Source organism: Strongylocentrotus purpuratus, unplaced genomic scaffold (genome assembly GCF_000002235.5).
Source record: "Strongylocentrotus purpuratus isolate Spur 01 unplaced genomic scaffold, Spur_5.0 spur5_scaffold_2, whole genome shotgun sequence".
NCBI lineage: Eukaryota > Metazoa > Echinodermata > Echinoidea > Camarodonta > Strongylocentrotidae > Strongylocentrotus > Strongylocentrotus purpuratus.
Genome location: NW_022145605.1, coordinates 2,695,080 through 2,722,295, shown reverse-complemented (window position 1 = coordinate 2,722,295; position 27,216 = coordinate 2,695,080). Strand labels below are relative to the sequence as shown.

Genomic DNA, 27,216 nt, shown 5'->3' with positions numbered 1-27,216 from the left:
GGACAATTGAACCAAGTTTAAGTGGCAATTATTAAAAAAGACGTGATTTTTTTTCTAGCTCGCTACACTCGTTTGCAAAAAAAAATGAAATTCACGTCGCTATCAAGTGAATGTTCCCACCCCCAACTTGCAACAATACCAGTTTATATACCAAACGTTACTTAAAGATTTTTTTTTGCTCGCTCGCTCGCCAGAAGTGAAAATTAGCATCGCCTTTTTTGTTTGTTTCGGTCGCTTGCCCCCCCTGACGGAGTACCCCAGGTACGCCACTGATTTTAGGACAAGAATCAGAAGATAATTCATTGCTCTCGACAGTCTCATTGATTTTTCTGTAGAGATCAGTGGACACACGTCCTTAAAACTAAAACAACAACATGGTTGTATTAATATAGAGTGCAGACTCATATTTACGACTGACCAGGGTTTGTGGTTGCAGACTAGACATGCAGTGAACGGTAAAATTGTCATTGCGCTAAATTATGATGCAAGCGGCCGGATGAATGAATGGATCTTCTGAATCTCCTCCAGAAATTCACATTCACGAGTTCCAAATCATTGGTTTATGGTAAGTATGACGTGATAGTTATCTTAAGTTTCAAGAAACATATATTGATCAATCATTGACATTTAAAGTTATATATAAATCGTCATTAGAACTCTACTCGAAAATCGGAATTCGTTGGTTGCAAATTGCCACAGCTGCAGGAGGCAGACAGCCGCGGCCGGGCATGGCAGGGCCAGGGCCGGCCACGGAGAGAGGCGGCGTGCGGCACTCTGACCTACATCTGTCCTGCTAGCTGCTTGCTAGTGCTAAAAAGCGTATCCTTGGGGTTACTAAATCTGTCAATTTTTGTCATCTTACCCTATCCTTACCCATAACCTAACCCTAACCATAATTGCCTAAACCTTGCAGCTGGGCCGAGTTGTCTTTGGTCCGAGTTTGCCCGACTCCATTCATTTACGTATTCAATTTCATAAATTGAATGATTAATCATTCCAACTTTCAAGGGGCAAGGCAAGGGCATTAATACTAGACAGAAATAACCGTCTGATAATGATATGGGTCATTTCTTTAATGAAACTGACATTTGTTGACATTCCACAAACTTTATATTTCAACACTTTCATACTAGATCTACCGGCTGTCACTCCTGACTGGATTCTCTGTAATTTCTCATTCTCAAATTTAGGTTTTATTCTCCAACTGAAAGATGTCTTCCACAGATGATGAAGATGTAGGAAATCTGGTTGTCATAGTGATTGATGTTAATCCAGTTTGGTGGGGAAAACAGAGCCATCACAAGCAACAGGTAAATTGTAAAAATAATAAATATTCAGCAGCCAGCACGATGATCCAGTGTACAGATCTTGGTTTAAAGTCGAAAGATGATATGAATTTAATACAATATCTCAGTGAAGTAAATAATTGTGCTAACAATGACAACGTGAAGCTGTGAGTAATTTGATAATCTATCAACGAGTTGATGTGGCACACGCTAAAAAAATATCTTTCACTACGAGACACAACCCTGATTTTTGTTTAGATATTCAAGACATTTATTTTGTTGCCAATTTCTTGAATGATTATTTTAAATGTCTCCTTAATTAATGTAGTACAGTCAAACCTGCTTTAGTGACCACCTGTCTACAACAAGCACATTTGTTGTTTCCCTTGAAAATGGTTTCTCATTGAAACATGTACATTGTACTAAAGGAACCTGTCTACATAGACCACCTGTCTACAACAAGCACATTTTTGTTTCCCTTGGGCGGTCGCTGTAGACAGGTTTGACTGTATATAACTCCATGTTTTTCTATGGATTCAAGTCTAGAATATTTGAAGATCTCTCATTGTAAGTGTGGTTACCAATTCTGTTTCATTTGTTCTCTCGCTACAGAAGGATGGATTAGCATTAAGTCAGTGTATGGATGCAGTGGTGGTGTTTATCAATTCACATCTCATGATGGATAGACGCAACAAAGTAGCCGTTATTGCCAGTCACACCAATGAAAGGTAACCACTGCATTAAGGCTGTGCACAACAGTGTAATGAGGTACCCGAGTACACTCCCAGGCTTACAAGCGAATACTCGAATATTCGGACGCCATGTTTTTTTTTTTTTTTTTGTTTATTTTTTTAATTTTTTTTAATTTTTGTCTCGCCTGCGTAGCAAAAAGCGAGACATAGGCGCCGCTTTTCCGGTGACGGCGGCGGCGACGGCGACGGCGACGGCGTCAACATCAAAAACTTAACCTTAGGTTAAGTTTTTGATTTGGTATAATTTTTAAAGTATAAGTTCTTAGTCAATGAAACTTTGACTATAGGGTAATCAAGTATCCCCAATCATGTGAGTAGAATTTCAGGTCACTAAGTTAAGGTCAAAGGCCATTTAAGGTCAACAAACTTAGACTTTGTTGTGGCATCAACATTAAGATTTTCAAAATGCTTCTTCTTCGTTATTTTTCAACCGATTTTGATTCTGATTGTTTCATATGATAGGGCTAGGAGGGGATTTAAAATTTCTACACAGAATCGTGAAATTCATTATCTATGCTAATTTATGCAAATTTATTCGAAATCACAAAAAAGGCTTCTTCTCCTTCATTTCTCGACCGATTTTGATTTGGTTTGCTTTATATCGTAGAGCTAACTTTGGTACACTAAACTTCTATTCAGAATTTTGAAATTGTTCTCCATTAATTAATTATGGTAATTTATGCAAATTTATTCCAAAAATAACAAAAATTGCTTCTTTTCCCTCATTTCTTGACCGATTTTGCCTTATCTGGTAGAGCTAAATTTGGAACAATAAACTTCTACACAGAATTGTGAGATTTTGCTCCATTGATTATTTATGGTACTTTATGCAAATGAAATGAAATTATGTCCCTTCCAGGGCATCAAATTTCTATTTTTGACCAGTTCAAAAGTGTACCACATAAAATTTACGATATTTGTTGTTGTGAGATGCGGATGAGCGCTACGTCATTGACGTTCTGGTTTATCATATTGAATTGCGTTATGCAGGCGAGACCGCCGAGAGCGTTTCCCTTGTTTGATTTTTTGAATTTTTTGAATTTTTTGAATTTTTTGCCACCACCATACCACTGGTACAGTATCCCAGTATCGCAGAAAACGCATGTAATTTTACTTCGAGTTGCAGTTGAAGGCGCCGATTTAATAATGATAATAAAAGTAAACAATGCTGTTTTAAAAACCATCCATTGTCCTCCGAGTCCAAACAGAAATCTGGACATTTGGTCCCAAATTTCTGAGTGGTGAGTTTGACAGTGCTTGAGTTGGGAAACATTTTTACTGATGGCACCATGCCAGCGGCCGCCGCTCTCCCTGGCACGGGTAAGCGTGGGCCTGGACAGTTTTTTTTTTTTTTTTTTTTTTGCAACCGAATATTCGGGTACGAGAAATCGTACCCGAGTAGTTGTCAACCGTGCGGGTACTCGAGCATTCTACTACCCGTCGCAGCCTTACACTGCATAGTAAAAGGCATGTGCAGAGGTCAGAAAACTTGTAGCATGTACATTTGTCTTCGACTTTTGAAATCATTAATACTATTTTGATAGTAATGCTAATGAAAAATTGACTGTCCTGTGAGCATTCCAATTCATACCGTAATTGGGAATTTTTACCCAGACTTATTTAGCACATGATGCAATTCAAGGAATAGACCATATCATGCACCCATTTGCTACTCATGGGTGGAGAATGGTAATAGAGATAAATAAGATAAACGCCTTGACTGTGGAAATTGGTGCCATGCCAGTGCTCAAATCCGTGACCATATTTATCTACAATGTATTAGTAGGTACTTGATAACAGGGAAATCATTGGCCTCATGAATCAATGAGATATGTTAAAACAATTTCATTAATTAAGAAAATCAACAACTAACCGAATCAATGTATTTTGCACTGCAACGGTATGCAATGATTTAGAAATTGCAGCTAGTTCAGTAAAAGATAAACTCCAGTACTGGTCAAAAAAAAAATAATTCTCACAGAATCAAACGAAACTTACACTGAATGTTCAACATTACAAATAAATGACATGTGCCAAACAAGTTTGGAAGAAAATGTATACTGGCTGAGTAATGAGCATAGAAAGACAAGGAAATCAAGGAAGTACTAGCCCCGACACCATGTGTGTTGTCCCATATATAGCTTTCTATGTGAGTGCTTGTTACTTTACCAAGACTCGGTCAAATTTATTATGATTTTGATGACTCCAGAACCTTGCAGTGCACACCAATACTTACATGCTACATGATCAACTGTTTCTGATCCTTTCCACACCTTTTCTTTCACAATGCAATCGCATTACCAGTACTAAAGTTTATCTTTAACAGGGATAGCTATTTCCTATATGCTTATCCTGCACATAACTTTAATTCACAAAATCCTCTTTAAATTGTCAATTCATGATTTCTTACTCTTGTTGAGAACTGACTTTAAATGTAGATCTATAAATCTGTTTAACAAAGATCACCTTTCCTATTATGTATTCATTGTATCTGTAGCCGTTTCTTGTACCCGAAGAAGACGAGTGATGCGTTTGATGATGGAGATGATCAGAGGGAGCAAGATGAGATGAGCTCAGATGGGAAGTATGAAGTCTTTGCTTCTATCAATGATGCAGTCATGGAGGAACTCAAGAACTTGGTAGATGAAAGTAAGTCCTGGGGGTGTTTCACAAAGATCCTTAGTTGAACTTATCTCTAAGTTGGACTAACAATTATGGAAAGCTGTTAGCATATTAGAAAATATTTTGTAGAAGTCATTTTAAAAGGCATGAAATGTTGATTCAAATCATTCATATTTTCTATTATCAAGGAGATTTCATGTTCTTGATGTGGAATTCATAAAAAGTCTAAAATACTTAATTTGTCACTATTGAGGCTACAACTGGCTCTCCATAATTTGAGTTTGACTTGGGATCTTTGTGAAACACCCCCCTGGCCTGAGAACACCCAAGAAAAGCAGTATCTGTGCACTTAGGAATGTAGGGTATTGTTTCATTCATATAACATAGGTGTTAATTTTTAATGTTTACCCATAACTTCTTATCTAACCCACAAATTGTTATTAGTATCAGAATGTTCATTTCCATGGTCTTATCTTCTACAGACCCGACAGTATCACATACGGACACGCTTCTGGCTGGATCACTGGCGATGGCATTGTGCTGTATCCTTTAAAGCCCGTCTGTACTAGTTTGGCCAGGAGGGATTAGACCTCCCTGCATGGTCTTGGTCACTGACAGGTGGTTATCTCATCCACTCAGCTCCCAATTAACATAAGAAAAAGAGGATCATGGGGACCAATGGTCACTTATTAGGCATTGTTTTCTATATAGAGGGAGCAAGTAGCTTAAAGTAGTAGAGTGGGGCTTTAAACAAGTTGGAAATAATTTCTGGCAGCATACTTCAATTGCCACTGAATAACAGGCTCATCAGCAATTTTACAGTTGAGGTGTAATCAGTTGTAACAAAAGAGAACATCATTGTCATATATTCCATTCTCTCACTATTCAATTCAATTCAATTCAATTGATTTCATTTATTTTTCCTCTTTCAATCATTCATATTTACAATAATGGTACATTATCAGATGTAATTATTTTCTTGAGTCAGTAGTTACATCTATATTGTTAGTGTGTTTTGTATGTAAGGCAAATATCTGATAAACTGCAAATGACATTACACGTGTGTTCCACCATTCCACTTTTCGCGTCAAGGGGCTGAGGCATTGAGTTATTTATTTCACAAGTGTTTGTACTGTTCCTTAATTGACGATCAATGCAGATATTCACAGAGTTGAAAAGGAATGTGCAGGTAAGATTTGTTTCTTTGTTTTTTTGCTCAATTTATGATGATTTTGTTTTCGTTTTTATATCTTAATATGCTATTTTATTTAAAAAGGATAGCCATTAAGAATTCTCTGCATCAGGGATTTTGCCAACTTTTAGAGAGCGTTTATGGCATATTTATTTTCAAGCAAAAATTTGAAAAGGGGTCATTGCCAATAAACAAACTTTCAAAAAGCGATCATTGTAAATTTGTTTATTATCAGTTTGCAGCCAGTCAACCCATAGTTTAATAAGATTTTTGCTTGCAATTTGGGTTAATATACCTGAAGTGAAATTCACCAAGATAACCTTTCTTTGATTAGGTGACATACATCAGTATGACCTGTTTATGTGATTTTTTCCACAGTTTGTATTAATGGTGTCTCTCACATTTTTTTCTACAGTTGGTGAAAAGATAAAGTCAAGAATCCTAGTAAGCATTACAGATTTGATATTTTTCTATCATCACTTGGCAGTTTCACATAATAACATTTTATCGCTAATCAATTACATATTGATTTATGATTTGAAGTTTCTAAATGATACATCAACCATGAAAATGAATACCATGATATTAATGATGCAAAGCCACGCTAGAATGTTATAAGTGAGTTATAATACAACCACATACCTTTACAAGATTTATGACATACAGGATGGTTAATATGATATTGCCAATCTAAAGAAATCATACAATGTATAAAGTAAATATTTGTGAGTTTCAAATCAATTTCCTTTCTCTTCTTCCCACAGGTACTCAAAGCAGCTGATGACAGTGCATCCCAGTATATGAACTTTATGAATGTCATCTTCACAGCACAAAAACAGGTAAAATTGTCTCTCTTTATTTTCTTCATCAAGAGTATACAAATAATACACAGCAGTGAGGGCATTAGTAAAACTAACACGCCCAAGGCGGTAGACGAGGGTGTTTGGACTGTTTTGAAGGTACCGAGTGTGGGTAATTGTACTAATGCCGGAACAAAAGATGTGTACTATTTGTTTTATAAGATTATGTTTTATTTGTTTTAAAAATGATGTTTTATAACATAATTTTACTAATGACCGGTCATTAGAATTGGATAATGACCGGTCATTATCCAAATTACGCATTAGGCAAAATAAATGCCTGGTCACATGTACGCTTTCAACCAAATCATTTGAATAGGATCCACAACATCATCTTATAGTATAGATTACCTAACTTACTTGAAAGCGAAGGTTTGTGGTTAAAAAGATAAGATTGTTTCATATTCATGAGAAGGAGTGGAAGTATCATAACATTTGTGTACTCTTATTTTTGTTTTCACTTTATCTCTCTTCTTTCTTTACCTTTTTTGAATGTGGTGAATTATATCCGTCTGTGTGTCCAATTTTCTTGCTCTCTGTCATCTACACTGTATCTGTCTTGTTTTCGTCATATCTGTAGGTCTGTACATTGTGTCTTATATTCTTTCATTGTATATTATGATCTCTCTCTCTCTCTCACTCTCCTTTTTTAATACAGCATATTTCGATAAATGCATTTATCCTAGACAAAGATTCTAGTATCTTACAGGAGGCCTGTGACATTCACGAGTTGACCTAAAATTATGCACTCTAATGATAGACTTTCTCTCTCACTCTCTCTCACTCTTTCTCTCTCTCTCTCTCTCTCTCTCTCTCATTTGAATGCAGAACATTCCCATTGATGCATGTATCCTGGATAAGGATTCCAGTCTGTTACAGCAGGCCTGTGACATCACAGGAGGAAAATACCTCAAGCTCCTATCAACGACAGGGCTACTCCAGTACCTACTGGTAAGTCATTCCTATTCTCAGGAAAAGGACACCAGGGGTGTTTCACAAAGACTAAGATCGACTTTAAGTTGAACTTAAATATGGCAGGCCGTTCATGCCACTGTTTGCTCTCACCATTATGATCTTTTAGATTATATTTTTTCCTTAAATAATGAACTATCAAAAAATGTACATTCTATAGATTTGTGAGCATGATTTGTACATCCCTTGAGAGACCAATGCCATTAAATGAACAGCCTGCCAACCTGATCTTTGTGAAACACTCCCCAGTGCATGCTTGCCCTGGTTAGAAAGATCGTAGTTGTTGATTGCTCTATGTTTGAAGAAGTTTTCAGTAATGTTTGTGCGTACCTTAGCTACGCAGGGCCAGGTGGTTATGTATTCAGTGTGTACAGTGCCCCGAGTTCCTGATATTGTGCAAAGTAAATACACACACACACACAAACATTACTCGGGAACATCCTTAAAAGTCACTCTTTAAAGGTGCCACTACATTTGCAAAGCATTATGATGTGATATTATCAAACAGAAACCAGGCTTTACAATGTAAAACTTTCGGAAATTGTAAAAGGGATAATTGAGTTCTGTTTTCAGACCGCAAATGCCTTCAAAGTGCATGGTTATTGCTCTTATTCTTATCTATGACATTTCTAGTGCCCTTTTAGAACCTAAAATTGCTATGAAGCTAATTTTAGACCCCAAAATGTGTGAAATTTAGCCAATACGATCATACCAATTCAGCTCCACTTTAACAAAAAATATGGTGACCTTTAATCAATTAATAATAACCATACATGGGCCGGCTGGTTGTGGGTAATATAACCAACACGAAAAAGCCAACAAATACAACGTAAGAGGCGCTATTTCGTTTTTTCAACGGCTTTTTTCAAATTATTAAATATTTTGTGGTGGTACACAAATATTAGAAATCTTTATATTTATGGATATTTCAGACGTCTCTGAACCGATTTTGATCAAACAAAGATGATTTTGTCATTTAAATTGTATGTTCTGTCAAATTTGACACTCAGTTTTCCATTATCTCACAAAAAAATTATTTTGTGTAGTGCCTTCTGCAACAGAACTCAACTATCCCTTTAATGATGATCTGTTATGAGCAAGAAAAGTTTTATGCATTACAAAATCAATATTTCAAGTTGTGTTTCAATCTAATTTTGATATTTCACAACCTGATACTTTCGGGAATCTCTACCACTAAAAAAAAATCTGCAAAAGATTCATGCACTATAAGTTTCCGGTGTACTATACTATGTGTGTGTGTGCTAGTGCGTGTGTGCATGTGTGTGTCATCATTCAGCCAGAATGTTGATCTCATAGTGCATTGAGGGAGGTAGTTTTGACATGCCAATATCTGTGTACATGAGCGTGGTAATAAGTCAAACAGTTCCCTCTTTCTTTATTCAATGTCTATGGGAGGGAACTATTTGAAACTCCATGAATTGACTGACCAATCAATCAGAAAAAAAACCTTCGGTGATGTAACTATATTTTTTTTAACTAACTATGTTTTAACTCTTGTTTGTCATCTTGCAGTGGGTATACCTACCATCTCCTAGCCAGAGAGAAAGCCTAGTCTTACCACCAGCCATCCATGTTGACTACAGGGCAGCATGTTTCTGCCATCGTATACTCATTGACGTGGGATACGTATGCTCCGTCTGTCTTTCCAGTAAGTATTCAAATATGATCCTGGTTGTAACTGTAGTTGTAACAAGTAAATAAAGATATGCATAGATGATGGGGAATTCGTTGATAATAATTATGTTTAATTTGCCAACCTAATTTAAGGGCATGTGTTAGGTGTCACTGTAGAAAACAAGGGTTAGAAAAGATATATAATGGCATTTTTATTGTCGCTTTTAGGGTCAAGTTCATTTGTATACTTGACCTACTATAATTGAGATGTGGTTAATGGAAGAAATGATTGTTTGAGAAGAGAACCATAGCTTCTCTGTATGTAGGATGCTGATTGAATCATGATTCATGATAAAGCATGAATTTATTCTCTTATCCTTGTGTATATGAGCCATTTTCTTTTTTATTTGTTTTTCAGTTTTCTGCACATATAGTCCCATCTGCTCAACATGCCAGTAAGTGTTGTTTTTTTTTTTTTTTGGGGGGGGGGGGGGGGGTCTTCCTTTTTTATTATCAACATGCGATGAAATACTCCATAAATGTTCTCTGACATTGACTACAAGCCTGACAATACTGGAATAAAGACCACCCTAATTGCATAAATTACATATTAATTCAAAAAGGAGTTGTATTTGATGACAGTAGGACAATACAATATAACTTGTTTTTTGGGTAGGAAGGCTCACAATTTATTCTCATGTCATAAACCACATACTGTTTTGTCATGGATCAACATGTTATGACCATTAATCTTATACTGTTGAGAATGCCCAAAGCGTCTACCATGTCTTTGATGCTATCTTTGATATGCTAGAGCGCCTTAATGTCAGCACAGCTAAAGCCGGGGTAATAATCTCAAAGTTTGGAAGCGCTTAGTGATTGTAATATGCGCTATATAAAAACTGGGTATTATTATTATTATCTTATAGTGCTTGACACCACACACAGATTTATTCTTGTATAAAATTGTTCGTTGACGTTCTTTTATGGAGATTATGGAGTATTTTGTTTTGTTTTTATTCATAACATTATACATGTTGTTTGTAAAACATGTACCTTAATTGCAATGTGAACAACCACATTTTCACTTTGTTCTCTTCTCTTGTTTTAACGTACAGTACGGCCTTCAGGATCAAGGGGCTCCTTCAAAGATGAAGAGGAAAAAGAAGTCTTCTGCTGTAGCTTCAATAACATGATGATGATACAAGGATATCTTTATACATTAGAGACATTTTAGAAGAGCAAAATTGTCAAATATGACATTGATCCAGGATTGGACACTGAGTGTGCTTCAAATTCAGCTGTAGTATTGTTTGAAATGGAGAGGAAGCTTGCTTCACCACAGAAAGTCAACAATTATAGATTTAACAATTATAGATTTATAACATCAGTGTGACACAATGGCTCAGTGGTAGAGCAGTGGTCTCGTAGTCGGGAGGTCCCTGGTTAGAAACCTATTTGATGTGCTAGTGCCCTTTGGTAAGGTATCAACCCCCATTACCAAGTCCTTTAGAGAGGACTTAGAGCCATCTGTCCCCTGTCTGCTTACTTACAAGCATGCACGTGCTTTCTTAGCAGTCGGGTTAAACGAAAAGGATGGGAGATCAACAGGACATATTGGTGAAGAGGATGATTAAATGTTTTTTTCTTGGAAATTTATATCTCACGCAGGATTTTTTATTTTCTTCCTACATGGGCTGTTGCATGTGGCCTGCTGTAAGCAATTATCTTTTTATGCCCAAAGATTACATAATTGCACAAACTACAATATTATTTGTTACATAATGATAGACCATACAGCCTAAGGTATAAAGTAATTTAAATCTATTACTGGAATCAGTAATCGACCTGTAGAAACAAAGCTTGGCTTTACAAAGAATCCAGCTTCATCATGCACTGGGTATACATACACCTGTGTGTCCTTAGATTCCTTACAATAATACAGAAATCCAGGATCCTTTATAGACCAGCAAGCCTATCTTTACTTTAGAAATTTCACAAATGTATGTATTCCCTAAAAGTTATGAAGGAATGTATGGACACTGAAGATATTTTGATACCATTTTGTTTTGCTTCAGTAGATGCTTACAAATACAACTCTTGTAATAAAAATGAACAAATGCAAAATCTTGTTATTTTCATTGAGTAATATGTTGGTGATCAGTTCAGAGATATCATGATATGTAGTAGAATTATGTCAAATAATACCTGAGGTAATATATATATTTTATGCACTTTCCCAAAGGCTATCAGTAGTGATTGTGATGGTAATGAGGTTATGATAGTAGTAGTGATGGTGATGATGATGATGAATTAATAGTCGCGAATGAAGATGATAATGATCATCATGAAAGTGATAATGATGTCGATGATGATGAAGACAGTGATGGTGATGATGAATTAATGGTGGCGACTGGTGATGATAATGATAGTGATGATGATGTGATGAAGACAGTGATAATATGGTCATGAGGTTGGTGAAGGTGATGGTAATATAGATGAAGAGGATGATGAGAATAGAGAGATATGGGGAGTCTGTTGGTAATCTAGAAATTACCATTGTGCCAAAGCTTGGCAAGAGAGTCCCTAATATTTGGTCACTTTTGGAAAATCTGGACAAATCAAAGCCACAAGATTATTCATTCAACTGTATATTGGGCAACAGCGAGTTACATGTACCAACACCTTACATCACCATCATCATCATCACTACCATCATCATCCCATCAACATCACTATCCCTATCCTCAAAAGCAAAATATCCCAGACAAATGCAACTTCAGTAATATGTCTGTTGATAATCACACAGCTAGCACATCAATAAATAACGGGACAAATAAATGATCTAGCTGGCAAAGTATGTAGTAATTTATTATAATAATAATAAAAGAATATTTATAAAGCCCGTAATAAACAAAAGTTTTTCTATACTTATAGTACATTTATTGCAAAAAGGGGAAAAGGATAAGAAACATTCGTAATTATATTTCTTGTTTCATATTTTATAAGATGGTCATAATTTTATATTTACATGAATTTAAAAAAGTGTCTTTGACTTATGGAATCAGACCCATTATGACCTGTTTAGTAAATTCCTTTTTTACATAATCAAGATAAGTATGCAGTTCAGGAGGACCAAATCCTATTACAATAACACCTTGGTAAGTAACTGTGGGAGAGAAATTTTAATGGCAACAACAGCACCTTGTACATTGGTGCTGTAAACTTGAATTTCATTTATTTTGGCCTTGCTATGTGAGTCAAAGGCCTGGCACACCCATTCTTTTTAAAGGTTTAGAGGTTTAAATATATCAGCAGTACACACTGCTTAAGCAATGAGAATAAAGTGGTGCAGATAATTTCAGTGGTAACTTCTTGCTAAATCAATTAACAATTCTGTTTAAACACTTGTACTTGTCAAAAAGCAAACAAGGCAGATTCATGTACAAAACACCAAAGAAACATGTCATGACTTTTATGTAGTATGCATCAGAAAATTTGGCTGTAATCAAATACAAAATATCTGACTGCTCAATTCATAAGGAAATCTAACTTCTGCAGATTGTTACAAAGAAATAGTAATACCGTAAGTATTGGACATGACAATGAAACTCTGTTCCTAACTGCTTACTCAATATCTGCTGAGAGGGAGAATGATACTTCGTCATATCATTTTGAATAAGAGTAAATGTCCTTGCGGTTCTCCATGAATGAATACTACTTTAGATTTGTGTACTACTGAAATATTCCAAATACATGTAGTACAAATAGCTGATTTAAAGTTCCTTCTTCATAAGTTATCTCTTTGCAGTCCATGGTCTCTCTTGCGTTCTCTGCCTATCATATATTCTCTTTGCTTTCTTTGATGGGACCAGTGCTTCACTAAGTCCGGCTCTATCTTTCCTCCTCTTTCTTATTGTCTCTTCCTCCTCCTTTGCTCTTTGTCCCTCATCGTAAAGGTCATCCTGGAATGGAGCCCCCATGTGGCCTCCACTTGCAGCGCTAGGGTAAGCTTCAGAGTTTCCCCCAGTAAGTAACACAGGTTTATGATCACTTCCATGAGAGAACTTGCAAGTGTCTCCAAACCTACAATTTCCCTTCTGGAATTTGTAGCACATTTTATGATTTCCTCTGGCAGCAGCAGCACCATCTGGCTTCTCTTGTTCTTTCATCTTGACATGCTTTTCAAGGATAGATAGTTGATCTTGTCTGGCTTGCTCGAAAGGATTGGCAAAGACGGACAAACTAAGGAGGTTCTTGGCATTACCCGTTCCTCCAGGGGACTCAGATGATGAGAAACCTTGAGGTAATGGCAGTGGAACATTGTCTTTGTCTGCCTTGACAGACTTCCTTGCACTGCTCTTCCTGGAACGGTCAGAAGAATAAGCATTTGAGTCAGAGTCTGAAGAACTTGAGGTATCCTGACTGGTCAATAGATTTTGTTGCCTGTGTAATATGAAATAGAAATTAAGAGACCCATCAGTCATTGATTTCTTTCTCAGTCTCATAGTATGATTTACAAATTAAACTTAAAGAGGAGAGAGAAGCCGGGTTTTTAAAAAAAGTAACAAAATTTAAAAATGTTGCTGCCAAAATCATTTCATGACCAGAATTTGCAGAAAGGCCAAGGCAGAGGTCCGGACCATACATAACAAAGTGACAATCCACAACATAATTCAAATCTTATCCCTACATGTTTCATATCTAGTCGGGTAGATCTACCTACTCTAACCACCCTACTTACCACCCCCCCCCCCCCTTCCCTTTAAAAAAAAAATATCGTCGATGATTCACCTGCACTGACATTACAGTAACTTGAATAGGTGGGATAATGTTATAGAATGAAGAAATATTTTGCATGTTAACAGTCGAATTTCGATAATTTTTCGCAATGACAAATACTTTGTACCAAGATCCAAGCACGCCACTTACGTTTTACTTTCTTTTTCTTGACGATTAATTGGAATATCAGCTTCAGAGTCCGAGTCCGAGCCTGAAGAAGAGGGGTAGTCTGCTACAAGAGACGTCATTTTTGTTAGTGTTGCCTTGTGCCCAACACTAGATGGCGTTTCACCCATCTTCATACGCTCCCCGTCCGCCCAAATTATGTGTTCAACTTTTCTTTTGTTTTGTTTGGGGAAGTGTTTGTATCTTCTGTACATTCATAAATAAAAATAATAATAATAATTAAAATTTTTGTATAGCGCATAACACATATTCACAATTACATTTCTCTATGCGCTTTATACAGAACAGAATGCAGAAGGAGTGAAAATGGTGGTGAGATCTTAGAAAGTGGTAAATACTTTTTTCTTTTCTCATTCACCCTCCATAATGTTTTTATTTAATTTACTTTTGTTTCTTTAGTTAGGATAGCACATTTGTTATTACCAAAGGGGTATTGGACATGAACATGAGAAAAGCAAATGATTTTTTTAAAGCACTAAAATCCCATTTTTTAAAATAAGACAATGATTAAATCGGTTGTTCAAACAACATGGTCGACCGGTCTGAAGTGGATGATCTTTGTGCTAGAGTAATAGATAATTGATCATGAGGAACCATTTTCAGCAGGTATGAATATGATGATAGATTAACACGATCAAGTGAACTTTGGACAAGAGTCAATTATTTTGAAAAAGGGGTAGCCTGCATAAATATAGCCCCCTCATTGGGAAATGCAAATTAATATCAATAAAACTTCATAAATAAATTATAGCTTAATAATTTATACTAATTTTGTTATCTTTAAAGATTCCTGTAAATGAAAGACAATAATGCATTATTAACATAATTATGTCGATCAAAGATATCGGGATCCAGTGTAATCATATATCATAGGCCTACGTGCACCTGATCCTTGAAGTGTGAAACTCCTTGGCCCCTCATGAAACTAAACATTCTCAATAATTATTCCTTTTAATGAGTATGACGAAGCAGGTCACAGCGGCGTTTACGTATTCAATTTTTCCTGAAAGTATCGGTATGAATATGCCTGAGGACTTTAGAGTTTAGACTCCTCTATCCCTTAGTTCGTTTTAGATTATTTATCCTGCGTATACCGGATCTTCGGAGTGAATAATGACTTGAATTGTCTTAGTTTATAAGTGTTACCTCATTAAGTTGTAGTATCGTCTGTGGAATCACAATGAGTGGAACATTGAATGATCTGACTGCTAATCAAGCCGATGCATTGAAAGAGGTAATATTATAGTTCAAGCATGTTTGCTCATTTAATTTACAGACCAGTCTTGCAAAGTTGTACACAGTGACCAACTTAGTCGGATGGTGTTACTTTGGGCTCTTTAGGGACAGGCCTATTCATACTTTTGAGATTTTCATTAAGTTTCACATCATTATCTAGTATTATGAAGATAAATAGTTAGTATTTTTGTTTGTAATTATATTTTACTGCCTTATGTCGTGGATATAATATCTGCCATGGAGCAGGGGACATGGATTACCCATAGCCCACTCCGGTCTTGAACAGTGTGTATACACACCGCTAGTAAGGTTTTTTTTTTTTTTTTTTTTTTTTTTTTTTTATATTGTTTGATTTCTTTCATTTCAGTGAAATCAATTTCTGTACAAAGATGAAAATTTCACAAATTTTGTCCTGGTTTTCATTACATTGCATTTGTCAGTTAAATGTTTTTAGTTCAATGCTTTCTGATTAAAAATTGTGTTATGTTGTTGTATTCTCATCATTATTATATAATGTATTATATAATTTATAAAAAGCCCAACAATCAAACACCCCAACAAAAACCCAGTTGTCACCTTAAGCCCCTACCCCCTTTTTTGAGATCCTAGAGCTGCCATGAATCTGTTTTTTTACCATTCCTTTACAGCTTAAATCAAAACTGAATGATATACAGAAACCAATCCATGATGTACATCAGCTGCTCCGCTTTCTACGAGGTAGTTTTTCTTCTTCCTTTTCACTTTTTAAAATAAATGTAATTGGTGCCTTTTATTCAATGTAACGAGAAAACGAACTTTGTTGTCATTTTTTAGAAACACACATGACTTGTACATACATAAATATTTATTTCATAAAATAACGTAATCAGTTGCGCTACGATTCATTTGACAGATATAGGCCTATTAAACAAATTAAAATTGACACATAGCCAACTTTAGCAATATTTGTGGTTAAAAACTGAGTAGGCATAAAATTATATCTTTTTACGACATGATACTAAAGTTAGAATGCCGCTGATACATATTCAGCTGTCATGTTATTCATCACCACATTCTAATAATATACTAGATGCACATAATTATAATTAGTTTAGTTACCCGAAGGTATTTCCAGTATAGATTTAGCATTGATATACATGTAATTGCAATTCTTTGTTTTTGTTTTAAATCGATTTTCATCATTAATATTCCTCCATCTATAGCTCGGAAATTTGACATCAAGAAGACAGAAGCCATAATTCGCCAGGTATGTCCGATCACATTTTTTTTTTACAGGACTCATTAATTTGGATTTACTATAGTCAGGCCCAAAGCAGAAAAACGAATATTCTTCCCCTCAGCTTTATCTCCATTTTAGAAAATGTATTCTTCTTCTCTGCGACAGAAATGATAGATTTTAATTGATTTAAAGGAGGGGAAAATCTAATTTGATATCTTGGTTTCATTTTCTTTGATAAGTCACTTGGCAAGTATGACATGAACATTTCTTACTCATTTGTCTACCAATTATGCTCGTGAACCGCAGTCACGTGCATTGTTGACATAATTCATTGTGATATCATTAATCAGTTGACATTAATTATAAACATATTATTTTCCCTCAATGCTCTATCTTAGCTACATTTTCTAATTTGTTTCCTCTTTCAATGAGCCTTCAAAATATCTAGAAAACCGCACCTATGTTTTTGTTTTGTTTTGTTTACATAAGCAACATTATCTGTAATTCAGAGATGAAAGATAACTGATGGTTTTATAATTTGCACACAATTTTTGTTTTCGTCTTACACGGCATTCGATGCTTTCAGGCTGGAGTTTGATATGCAAATACTATATAGCGATTATGACTATGAAAAAGCATGTCTGGAAATCAATAGCATACATGTAGGTATGAAAACATAAATTGTATTCTTCTTCTATGCGGCAGAAGTGATAGCTTTCAATGGATTAAACAATCGTATTTCATATCTTGGTTTTTTTTCTTTGATTAGTCACTTGGCAAAGTATGTCATAAATATTTCTAACACGTTTCTCTACCCATGCTCTTGAACCATAATCGCATTCAATGATAACATAATTCATTGTGATATTGTTAATCAGTTGACATTAATTATAAACATATTATTTTCCCTCAATGTTCTATCTTATCTGCATTTTCTATTTTGTTTCCTGTTTCAATGAGCCTTTAAAATATCTAGAAAAAATAAACAGCACCTATGTTTTTAGGATTTTTGTTTACATAAGCAACACTATATTTTATGTAACTCACATTATGAAAGATAATTGATGGTTTTATAATTTGCAAATCATCTTTGTTTTCGTCTTTCACGGTTTTCGATGCATTCAGACTGGAGTTTAAAATGCAAATACCGATATAACGATTGTATAGGAAAAAGCATGTCAGTAAATCAATAGCATACATGTAGGTATAAAACATAGAGTTTGCGTAATTTGTCTAGTGTGACTTTCACCATATCATTTGAAATTCGAAACCAAAACAGCACGTGAAAGATTTATCTGATTTATGAAATTAATGACAAACTTCCCTCACGCATACCGATCCGGCGAAAAAACATTTCATTATAATTTATGAATGGTTATCTTTGCTTGGCTTGTCATTATCATTTTGTTTGGCGATTTGATGTCGAGGAGACTATATCTTAATCATTTTTTCAAGAGGATTTCCTTTTGAATGATCAAACACAAAGAAGGACCTACATGTATAGTCATGATAAGACAGTGTAATATTTCATCGAATATTCCTTCTTGCTGTACGTGAAGGCTGTGAGAAAGAAGCTGTATGAAAATATTTTTCTTGTAAAAACATTTATGTAGAATAATTATAAAAAGGCTATAAACCAGGGTAGCGTTTCATGAAACACATTCGCCGACATCACGTTGAAATCCCACCCGCCCCCACCCCCCCCCCCCCCCCCCCCCCCACTCAGTGTAATTTAGGGTACGCATAATTATGTGTGTTCCCAGCAACCCCCCACCCCTTTTCAGCAAAAGTCCGGTGTGTAAAGTCAATACGGGTAGACCTTTTTCTTTTGTTATACGAGCCTTTTCAGCATCCCCCTTTTCAGCTAAAGTCCAGTGTGTAAAGTCAATACGGGTAGACCTTTTTCTTTTGTTACGAGCCGGAAGTCTTGGGAACACGCATGGTATCCCTCCGTTAGACGGAGTGGGGGGGGGGGGGTCGAAATGCATGTATTATACAATAACAAGCGTTTCAGTAGAATGTCGGTGAACTTGAAGTTATGCGGTCTTCGCGAAACGATGCACAGGGAACCAACAATTCAGGTCTATTTTTAAAAAATTGTCTGTCATATAACATTACACATGAAACTATTTCCAATTGCTTTCTTTTTTCTAGTATAGTCACAGCAGTTTTCTGCCTGCTTGATTGCATGTATTTCGACTTTAAGCAAGGTATCCTAAAAATTAACCAGTATATTTCTTTCCTCTAGGATATTGTGTGGCGAGCACAAATGAAAGTTGACACTATACACGAATGGTATAAGATACCCGAGGTATGCATAAATCATGATTTCTGCACTTGCTAGGTCCTATTATGAAAAAGAATGTTTTTACTTTTACGTCATCATTTTAAATATCTTTTATATTCATTTTGTTCAACGCGTCAGAAGAAAATCTATAGAGAAGGCAATTGACTAATTTAGACAAATAAGTAGCAGTGCAGACGTTCTGTTTTCACTATTTATAGACATTATATTTATATTATACTTTGCTTTCATGCTGGCATATAACAGTGATTTGATTTCATTTTATTCAATAAGGATGCATGTTGCACTAAAATATCGTGGGTGATTACATGAAACAATTACAACTTCTTTTTGGATTTCTTTCCTAACAATTTGGCTCAATCAAAGCTATACCGTTTCTTCCATAATATTCGTTTTCGTATTGTTACGGACGGCTGTATTCCCAGCCGTAGACCAGTATGTAAACGTTCGAAACCTATCGCATGTTTAATTGCATCTAGTGTCTCTTCATTGTGATAAAATGTTAATTTTCCTTTTCACTATTCTGAGTTTAGGTATGTCTGAAATACTGGCCAGGAGGATCACTAGGATTGGACAAGCTTGGTCACGTGGTATGGTTGAGTCCAATCGGGAATGTTGACCCCAAAGGTCAGTTATGTAACTTTACTTATTACGTTATTTACTCATCATCTTCCTTGATAATAATATGTCTAATTGTTTCAAGCGTTTGGTACAAAATTACACACAACTTTGTAGCTTTTACAGAGTTATAACTGTAAAATCGATACAGTCCTATTAAATTGTCATTCATTTTGTCACATACCTAAACAACTGATATACATAACTTATCTATAATAGCTGACTAGATCAATTGAGTACATATAAAATAAACATAATCTATACGCAGTAAATATTTGCATGTTTTATGAAGAAAGAAAGGAATCCTGCATATAAGAAAAACACATGCATCTCCTGACGATTTTTCAAATCATATATTCATTTTGAAACCATGTCATGTCATGAATTTAGACCCTAAGAAAGATATGAGTCTATAAAGTCATGATAGAGCAACCTTAGAAGTGATTTGCTATGTTTTCCTTTATATATATATATATATATATATATATATATATGTTTTTTGAATGCTTTTAAAAAAAATATGATTGTATGTTTGATGTAAACTCGCATGTTTAGTCTTTGGACTTTTTGACGAGATTGAATAAAACCTATTAATTTGAATTGAATTGAATTGAATCCCGAATCTTTTTGATTTTGTTAATGACAGGACTGATTTACTCAGTGAAGACAGGAGATATCATCAGAACTAATATATATGTCATCGAGAGAATGGTCAAAGAACAAGAAGTCATTTCTCAAAAGGTAAATATTGTTGAAATCCATCATTCATTCGTTTGTAAGGGTAATAATAATGAGATAATAAGGATTACATGAATAATTTTGATTATGGGTATCAATCTATTCATTTCAATAACTTAGCTGATCTTTATAATTGGATAACGTTTGTAATATCAGCATTCACAATTGGGTACCTGAACATTATCTAAGTATCTTATTGCTAAAATTAGCCTTTTGTTTACAGAAAAACTCTTATTCCCTGTCTCGACATAATTTATACGACATGCACAGTGATCCCTCACACGAAAGGGTGACATATTCTATGTACACTCTTGCCAATAGAGTTAGAATAATGTTTTTATGATCTCTTTTCATGAAATTATTGTGACGCTTATAGTTTATTATTCCATTGAAAGCTATTCTTCAACCTCAATAACTCTTTAGATATATAAATAAATGTTTGAGAAGATAAAACATGTAAATCAAAATCAGAACCATTTCTTGAAAAGAGAGAATAACACTATTTCCATATTTTGTAAAGGGGGGGGGGGGTAATTGAAAACCTCCAAAATCTATAAGATGTATGTATCGTGACATACAATGTCTATTTACATGAACAACTACATTCTTCTTCCATTGGGTATGAGTCTTTCGTTTACTCTTTCCTAAACTATAGCTGGGTCGTCATATTGAAGGGATCACACTCATCGTCGATCTCGATAACCTCAGCGCAAGTCACATGTGGAAACCCGGTATGGCCGTCATGATTGAGGTAACAACTCTTAATGTTAACGCCCCACTAGCTATACTTGCGCCATCTATATAGCAAACAATGCCTAATCGGTGCCTTTTTGTCCCCCATGATCCTCTTTTTCTTATGTGAACTGAGAGCTGATTTGATGAGATAACCACCTGTCAGTGACCTTGCAGGGAGGTCTAATCCCCCTGGCGAAACTATTGCAGACGGGCTTTAAGGAGAGAATCAAGTAGCTTCTCCGCAATAAACCACACGCTTTATAACGAACTAGCCTTCAACATGCACGAATAATATCGCTGACGAGGCCCGTAGTCACGGGGGGGGGAGGGCACGTGCCCCCCCCCCCAAAAAAAAAAAATGTCCAAGATCGGTTGAACTTGTTTAGACCCCTCCCCAGGACATCGATCAATGACATGTATGCGCCCCCCCCCCCCCAACATCAAACACGGCTACGGCCCTGTCGCTGACACAAACCTGCAGGACCTGCCCCCCCCCCCCCCCCACCTCCTGAACCCAAGATATCATTCGCCCAATGCATCCTAGAAAACCATTCAAAATTAGAATCTATACAAAATATCAAGAATGGTCATATGCTCTAAAAACTAAAGGTACATTTTTAAAAAGCTGGATCCAAAATCACTAAAAAGGTCTGAATCCAAACTGTTCGAAATTGTAATACATGTATGCCATTTTTATCACGCTGTTGCTCCTCGGCTCTTTTAAAAGAGGATTTAACATGTGAGTTTTTAAGAGTTTATCACATCATCATCGACAAGGCTCTTATACTTTTGCCAGATATTTGGAAATAATTGTGTGATGACGTCACCTTGAGTATGAGTGATGGTATTTGTTCACGATGCTCTAAAATGTAGAATTATTTTTAAAAAAATAACATAACAAGATATGCAAAACGTGTCTGACACTGCTTTGTTGATTTAATTGCTATGCAATCGTCTACATTTTTACTTTCACCATATTTCATTTCTTTAGCTGTTCACAATCATCGAGGAGCATTATCCGGGTTTTATTCATCAGATGTTTGTAGTCCGACCTACCAAGCTCTTACCGATAGCCTACTATCTCATAAGGCCATGCTTCACAGAAGATACCAGAGAGAGAATACATGTGTTAGGAAGTAAGTCCAACCTCTAAGATAAAACAATGATAAAACAAAAAACAAGCAAATTAAACCTACGAACACACCAAAACACCCTTTAACCAAACGTAAGTCATGACAATAATATTGTTGATTTTTAAGACGTGTTGGCCAAGTGGAAGTAGCAATGGGTTTGGAATCTAGAGACCGCGGGTTCGATATCATCTTCGGGTAAGTTATTTCCTCCTAAATCTATGATCCAGAGACGTACATGGAGGATAGTAATTACGAAAGATATACCAAAATTACTTAACATTGCTCAAAACGTGATCAAGACAGATGGTCATAAATTGGTTGCTGAAAAAGAAATAACGAGCGGTAATGTGCACAACATACATGCAGCTGTTTTTTTGTACCAGCCGATGTAGACTAAAGTCATGAAATATATCGACTTATCGAAATGTAATATTTCAAAATGGCAAATGGAAAAATGTATTATTTCACATCATTCTGCCTAAATCTAGGTAACTGGCGTGAGGTTCTCTTGAAGCACATAGATGCTGAGATATTACCTGTTCACTGGGGCGGTACTCTCACTGATACAGATGGGGTTCCTAACATGTGCCCAAGTAAGGTAAGAGATATAGCCAGGGGGGGGGGGGGAGGGGGGTTCATGAAACAATTTTATTAGTCGGTGGTTTTCACCGACTTATATCACTTTCGCCGACACTTAAGTGTCATCGACTATTTTCCAGGCCTCTGATTGGTCAAATTTAGTCAGCACTGACATTTGTCGGCGGACAAAATATGTTGATGAAATGCCCCCCCCCCCCTTTTTATCGGCAAACTCGCCGCCAAATATATTTTCGTATGTAACCAAATATAATGCATTACGTCTTAGTGAAGCGCCTCGATGCGAATATTTGATACACCTGTTACGAATAAATATATCTCAATGGTCAGAATTCAAATGGCATGCATAATTTAGGTGTTGCTAGGTAGGACAAACATTATGTCTCATCATCCTAACAACATGAATCATAATACAATATGACTATTGAAAAGCAATTATTCGTAAGGGCTATTGTACCCTTTCCCACTCACGTTTAGCGACACTTTCGGAGATTGTCTAGAATCTACGTCAAATGGGAACGAGCTTGTATATCGTATATCATGTACATGTAATCGTTTTTTTTTTTTTTTTTTTTTAATATTTTGTTAAGCTTGTTTCATAATTATGATATTAAAGAGTGACATCGTGCCTTCATTTATACAATAGAGTTTTAAATAAGATTACCTGTACATTTTTGTTATCGTTAAGTGATGAAGATTATGGCTCCTAAAAACTTCTTTGAATTTTCTTACTGGAGCATAATATCTAGGTGTAATCATTCCAAATTCCTTCCGGTATTTAATACTTATGCCTAATCATTTTAATGTTGTCATCAGAATCTAAATTGTAATCATTTGATCAAATGAATTTCCATTGGGCAAATTTTTACGAGAGACAAAACCATGCTTCAGAAAAGCCATCTTAAGACGCATTTACGCCTACGTTTTCTTATTGATCAATTATTTTGATTATATTTACACTTTCTGATGATACTTAGATCAACCTCGGGGGAAAGGTTCCTTCATTCTTCTACAAAAAAGGAAGTGACCTCAATCATGATGACATGACCTTCATGGAACTTCCGGGTAAAAGGTCAACTGAAGTCAAGCACAGAATCTCGACCGCAGGCAGTATCTTAAGGTTTGTCCTTTGTCATGTTTGAGGATTTCCACGGTGTCAGAGACAAAATAATTTATCAGGCTCAATAAAATACCCGGGTACTTACATAATGATTGCTCAGCGTTTATCGATATGTCTATAAAGGTGCTAAAACTGAATATCCCTGGTGTTTGAAGTTAGCAACAAAAGCAAAACTCGAATGCACAGTGTGTATAAAGTGTTAACACAGTGTGGACACGGTGTGTGAAGAGTGTAAAACAGTGTATACAGTGGAGCCACATTTTACACACAGTGTAATTTAGTGTGACTAGCCTGTACACACATTATGTCTACACTATGAGTACACAAAGCGTATACATTGTGAACACAATGTGTGAACATTCTCAACACAAAAGAGTTCTAAACTCACTCTGTGTTCACAGTATGTTGTGAACACATCATCGTTGATATCTCTGTACCATGGTCATCACATATTATAAACAATGCATTGAACATAGAATGTCACTCACTTTGACAGCACTGTGAATATTTCCCGGGCGCACACTGTGGTCTTCATGCCCACAGTTTATCGCATTGTTTCTTACCCTGTGTAGTCGCATAGCCAAGAATAGCAGCTAACATATCGTAGGAAATGTATCAATATAATTGAGCCGATCGGGCAAATTTTGTTTTTTTTTCTGCTATAGTTACGAGTTCAAGACAGCGTCCAACGACATTGCTTTCGGGATCTACCGGTTGTCGGAATCTGGAGAGAAGATCTCTATCTTAGATGAGAAGAGGTATAGCAGTCATATCATACCGGAGGATGGAGAAGTACTCTTTGAAGAACCCGGATTGTGTAAGTTATATTTATAGATATCATCTTCATTTTGCTCCTCCCCTTCAGATCGAATATATTTTTGGGGAAGTGCCTATTTCTCTATTTAACAAAAATAATTCTTAATCTGTGATAATCTATAGTCATCACGACTGATACGCCCTATGTTGTTGTCGTTTTTCCAATAAACAAGTATTAAGTTGTTAAGACACTTTTCGTTTTGACCGTCTGTTCATTTTCAACCTTCGGCAGTCTCCTTTTAAAATTATGTTACAAAAACCATTTCTTCAAAAATTCTTTCTCATTCAATCCCCCAACTCCAGATGTGGTGAAGTTTGACAACCGCGGAAGTGCCTTCCAGAAAACACGCAAGTTGAGCTACTGGATGGAGGTCATTGAACCCAAAATCGAACGATCGTCAACAGGAGGCGCCTTCTTTAACAATCCGAGAGATAGTGGATATTATCAAGAGAATCAGTATATGACACCAACCGGACCTAAATAAAATCCCCTTTCTTAGCATAATCAAAGAGGACTGTATAAATGATAATAGTCCAGAACCTTCTTCTTTTTCTTCTCTCTGTCTCTATTGGCCTCTCTCTCTCTCTCTCTCTCTCTCTCTCTCTATATATATATATACATATCTCCCACTCTCTCTCTCTGTGTCTCTCTTGCGCGCTCTGTTTCAGTATAATATATACTTGTTATGTTATGTGGAGGTTAACGGTTCCAATCCCAGCGCGGCGTTCTATTATAATGTTCTTTACCAAGGTATCCGTCTTCATTTGCCACTCTCCTCCCAGTTGTAATTGGATGCTATAGAGCGCCACGTACATCTTTCTCGCTCGGCTACGGTCGGATAAATGGAGTGCTATTTGAAACAATGTGACTGACATTAGCTGTACTAAAATGACATTATTTATCGGTAGTGCTATTATATCTTTGCTCGTATATATATATTTGTAGGGTGCTCGATCGGTATCGGGAACTATTAAGGATATCTTGCGTTTCATATTTCTATCATTTTCTGTATTTAAAATGTAAATGTGAGAAAAAGTCTTCAAAAAACAACTGAAGGAAAGCAAAGACACTTTTCTACAGTTAGTTCTCAACTCATCGTTTAAAAAACTACTAAACCAAATTTGTTTTCTTATGTACGTCTTGAAGAAGAAAATATCACTTCCCCACTATCAGATATTCAGACTGCATAATTATTATGTGTATATATTATAATGTACAATATCGTTTTTAAAAAGTACATGCAGTTAATATCAACAATTTGTAGGTGCATAAATAATTGACATGTTTGAGGTACATATTTCCACCAAATGAATAATATTTAGGATAGAAGTGACCGTTTAAAGGTAAAGACCAGTTATGGTCATGCGATTGCATTGTGAAATAATAATAATAATAATAATCCGGTTTTTTATATAGCGCTCAATACACCGATCCAACGATGTACCTAAGCGCTTTACAGATATATTATTACCCCGGTCATCGGATTCAGGCTTACCCGCACACAATGTGTGCACATTTTCCAAAGAAACGTTGTGGAATCGATCAGAAAAGGTTGATCATCTAGCATCTAGCATCTGCAAGGTTCTGGAATCATCAAAATGATAAGAAATTTGGCCCATTCTTCGTAAAGTTACAAGCACTATACACAGAATGATGTATATGGGACTACCCTATATCTCTCACAGACCATGAGAGAAACAAATTTACCAAATATATGAATTAGTAGGCGGTTTCCCGGCAAATTTTTTATCATCATGTATTAGTCAAAACATATTCTTTCACATGATTGGTAATGAGAGCTTCCATTTCATTTTTTGAAATTGGGGCGTTTCCAATACTGGTCTTTATCTTTAATGGTTTTGCGTTTAAAACATGACATTATCATCCATATGGACTGATATAAACTGGTCTTTGAGCAATAGAAAGTTTGATTGTGCTTTTTTAATAACATGTCGATAAATCTTGAATATCATTATTGTGTAACTTACCTTCAGAAGTTCACCTGCATGTATACAATTTTAACTCTATTTTCTCTTTATTATTTACATCTCTCAATCTATATCAGTCTTCGTGGGCTACCTACTCCGTCATTGTTGTAATAAACAGTATAGTATTAATTCTCAGATTTGTCTCAGTTCTCTCGGTTATAGAATACTGTCATATGATAATGTTGGAGATGTTCAAGTATCTTTGATTTGACATTCTCAAATTTATCTTTTACTTAAAACAAATGGCAATTTTATATTATCAATTAAACTTGTAACTCACGAGTAAACATTCAAAATTCTTGTTTAGTTTGAAATATATTTTAATGTATTATCAATGTACGTTTAGGTCATGTAATTTTTACTCTGTAAATTGTTGAACATATTTAGCTGGTAGTTGATTATTCGGTGATCTTTATCTTATCA

The 27,216-nt window shown here is 35.7% G+C and overlaps 3 protein-coding genes across 3 annotated transcripts; 2 read left to right on the top strand and 1 right to left on the bottom strand.

The window, feature by feature from the left end:
- The first annotated feature begins 434 nt into the window (after positions 1 to 434).
- Positions 435 to 11,446, top strand: LOC586455 (general transcription factor IIH subunit 3-like). The gene is made up of 12 exons (XM_030991431.1): positions 435 to 565; positions 1,191 to 1,310; positions 1,899 to 2,014; positions 4,536 to 4,687; positions 5,143 to 5,202; positions 5,820 to 5,849; positions 6,268 to 6,296; positions 6,617 to 6,691; positions 7,541 to 7,663; positions 9,218 to 9,353; positions 9,738 to 9,774; positions 10,438 to 11,446. Exons 2-12 carry the CDS (start codon positions 1,212 to 1,214, stop codon positions 10,472 to 10,474), a joined length of 894 nt encoding a protein of 297 aa, XP_030847291.1. The 5' UTR covers positions 435 to 565; positions 1,191 to 1,211; the 3' UTR covers positions 10,475 to 11,446.
- A 717-nt stretch (positions 11,447 to 12,163) lies between these two features.
- On the bottom strand, positions 12,164 to 14,354 carry LOC752477. The gene is made up of 2 exons (XM_030991430.1): positions 14,252 to 14,354; positions 12,164 to 13,765 (listed from the first exon to the last, which is right to left on the bottom strand). Exons 1-2 carry the CDS (start codon positions 14,347 to 14,349, stop codon positions 13,117 to 13,119), a joined length of 747 nt encoding a protein of 248 aa, XP_030847290.1. The 5' UTR covers positions 14,350 to 14,354; the 3' UTR covers positions 12,164 to 13,116.
- Positions 14,355 to 15,410: 1,056 nt separating this feature from the next.
- Positions 15,411 to 25,884, top strand: LOC586491 (SEC14-like protein 2). Its single transcript, XM_011666171.2, has 12 exons — positions 15,411 to 15,521; positions 16,171 to 16,240; positions 16,726 to 16,769; positions 18,991 to 19,053; positions 19,581 to 19,674; positions 20,312 to 20,406; positions 21,059 to 21,154; positions 22,130 to 22,274; positions 22,760 to 22,869; positions 23,846 to 23,988; positions 24,654 to 24,805; positions 25,108 to 25,884. The coding sequence occupies exons 1-12, from the start codon at positions 15,468 to 15,470 to the stop codon at positions 25,287 to 25,289; spliced, it is 1,248 nt and encodes a 415-aa protein (XP_011664473.2). The 5' UTR covers positions 15,411 to 15,467; the 3' UTR covers positions 25,290 to 25,884.
- The last annotated feature ends 1,332 nt before the right edge of the window (positions 25,885 to 27,216 follow it).

Bases quoted from the DNA above. Each gene is read 5' to 3' on its own strand.
- LOC586455 (XM_030991431.1), top strand. From the start codon at position 1,212: ATGTCTTCCACAGATGATGAAGATGTAGGAAATCTGGTTGTCATAGTG. The intron at 4,688-5,142 runs GTAAGTCCTGGG...TATCTTCTACAG, and splicing joins CAAGAACTTGGTAGATGAAA to ACCCGACAGTATCACATACG. The intron at 6,692-7,540 runs GTAAAATTGTCT...ATTTGAATGCAG, and splicing joins TCTTCACAGCACAAAAACAG to AACATTCCCATTGATGCATG.
- LOC752477 (XM_030991430.1), bottom strand. From the start codon at position 14,349: ATGACGTCTCTTGTAGCAGACTACCCCTCTTCTTCAGGCTCGGACTCG. The intron at 13,766-14,251 runs GTAAGTGGCGTG...CATATTACACAG, and splicing joins CAAGAAAAAGAAAGTAAAAC to GCAACAAAATCTATTGACCA.
- LOC586491 (XM_011666171.2), top strand. From the start codon at position 15,468: ATGAGTGGAACATTGAATGATCTGACTGCTAATCAAGCCGATGCATTG. The intron at 16,241-16,725 runs GTAGTTTTTCTT...CTCCATCTATAG, and splicing joins GCTGCTCCGCTTTCTACGAG to CTCGGAAATTTGACATCAAG. The intron at 16,770-18,990 runs GTATGTCCGATC...TCTTTCCTCTAG, and splicing joins CAGAAGCCATAATTCGCCAG to GATATTGTGTGGCGAGCACA.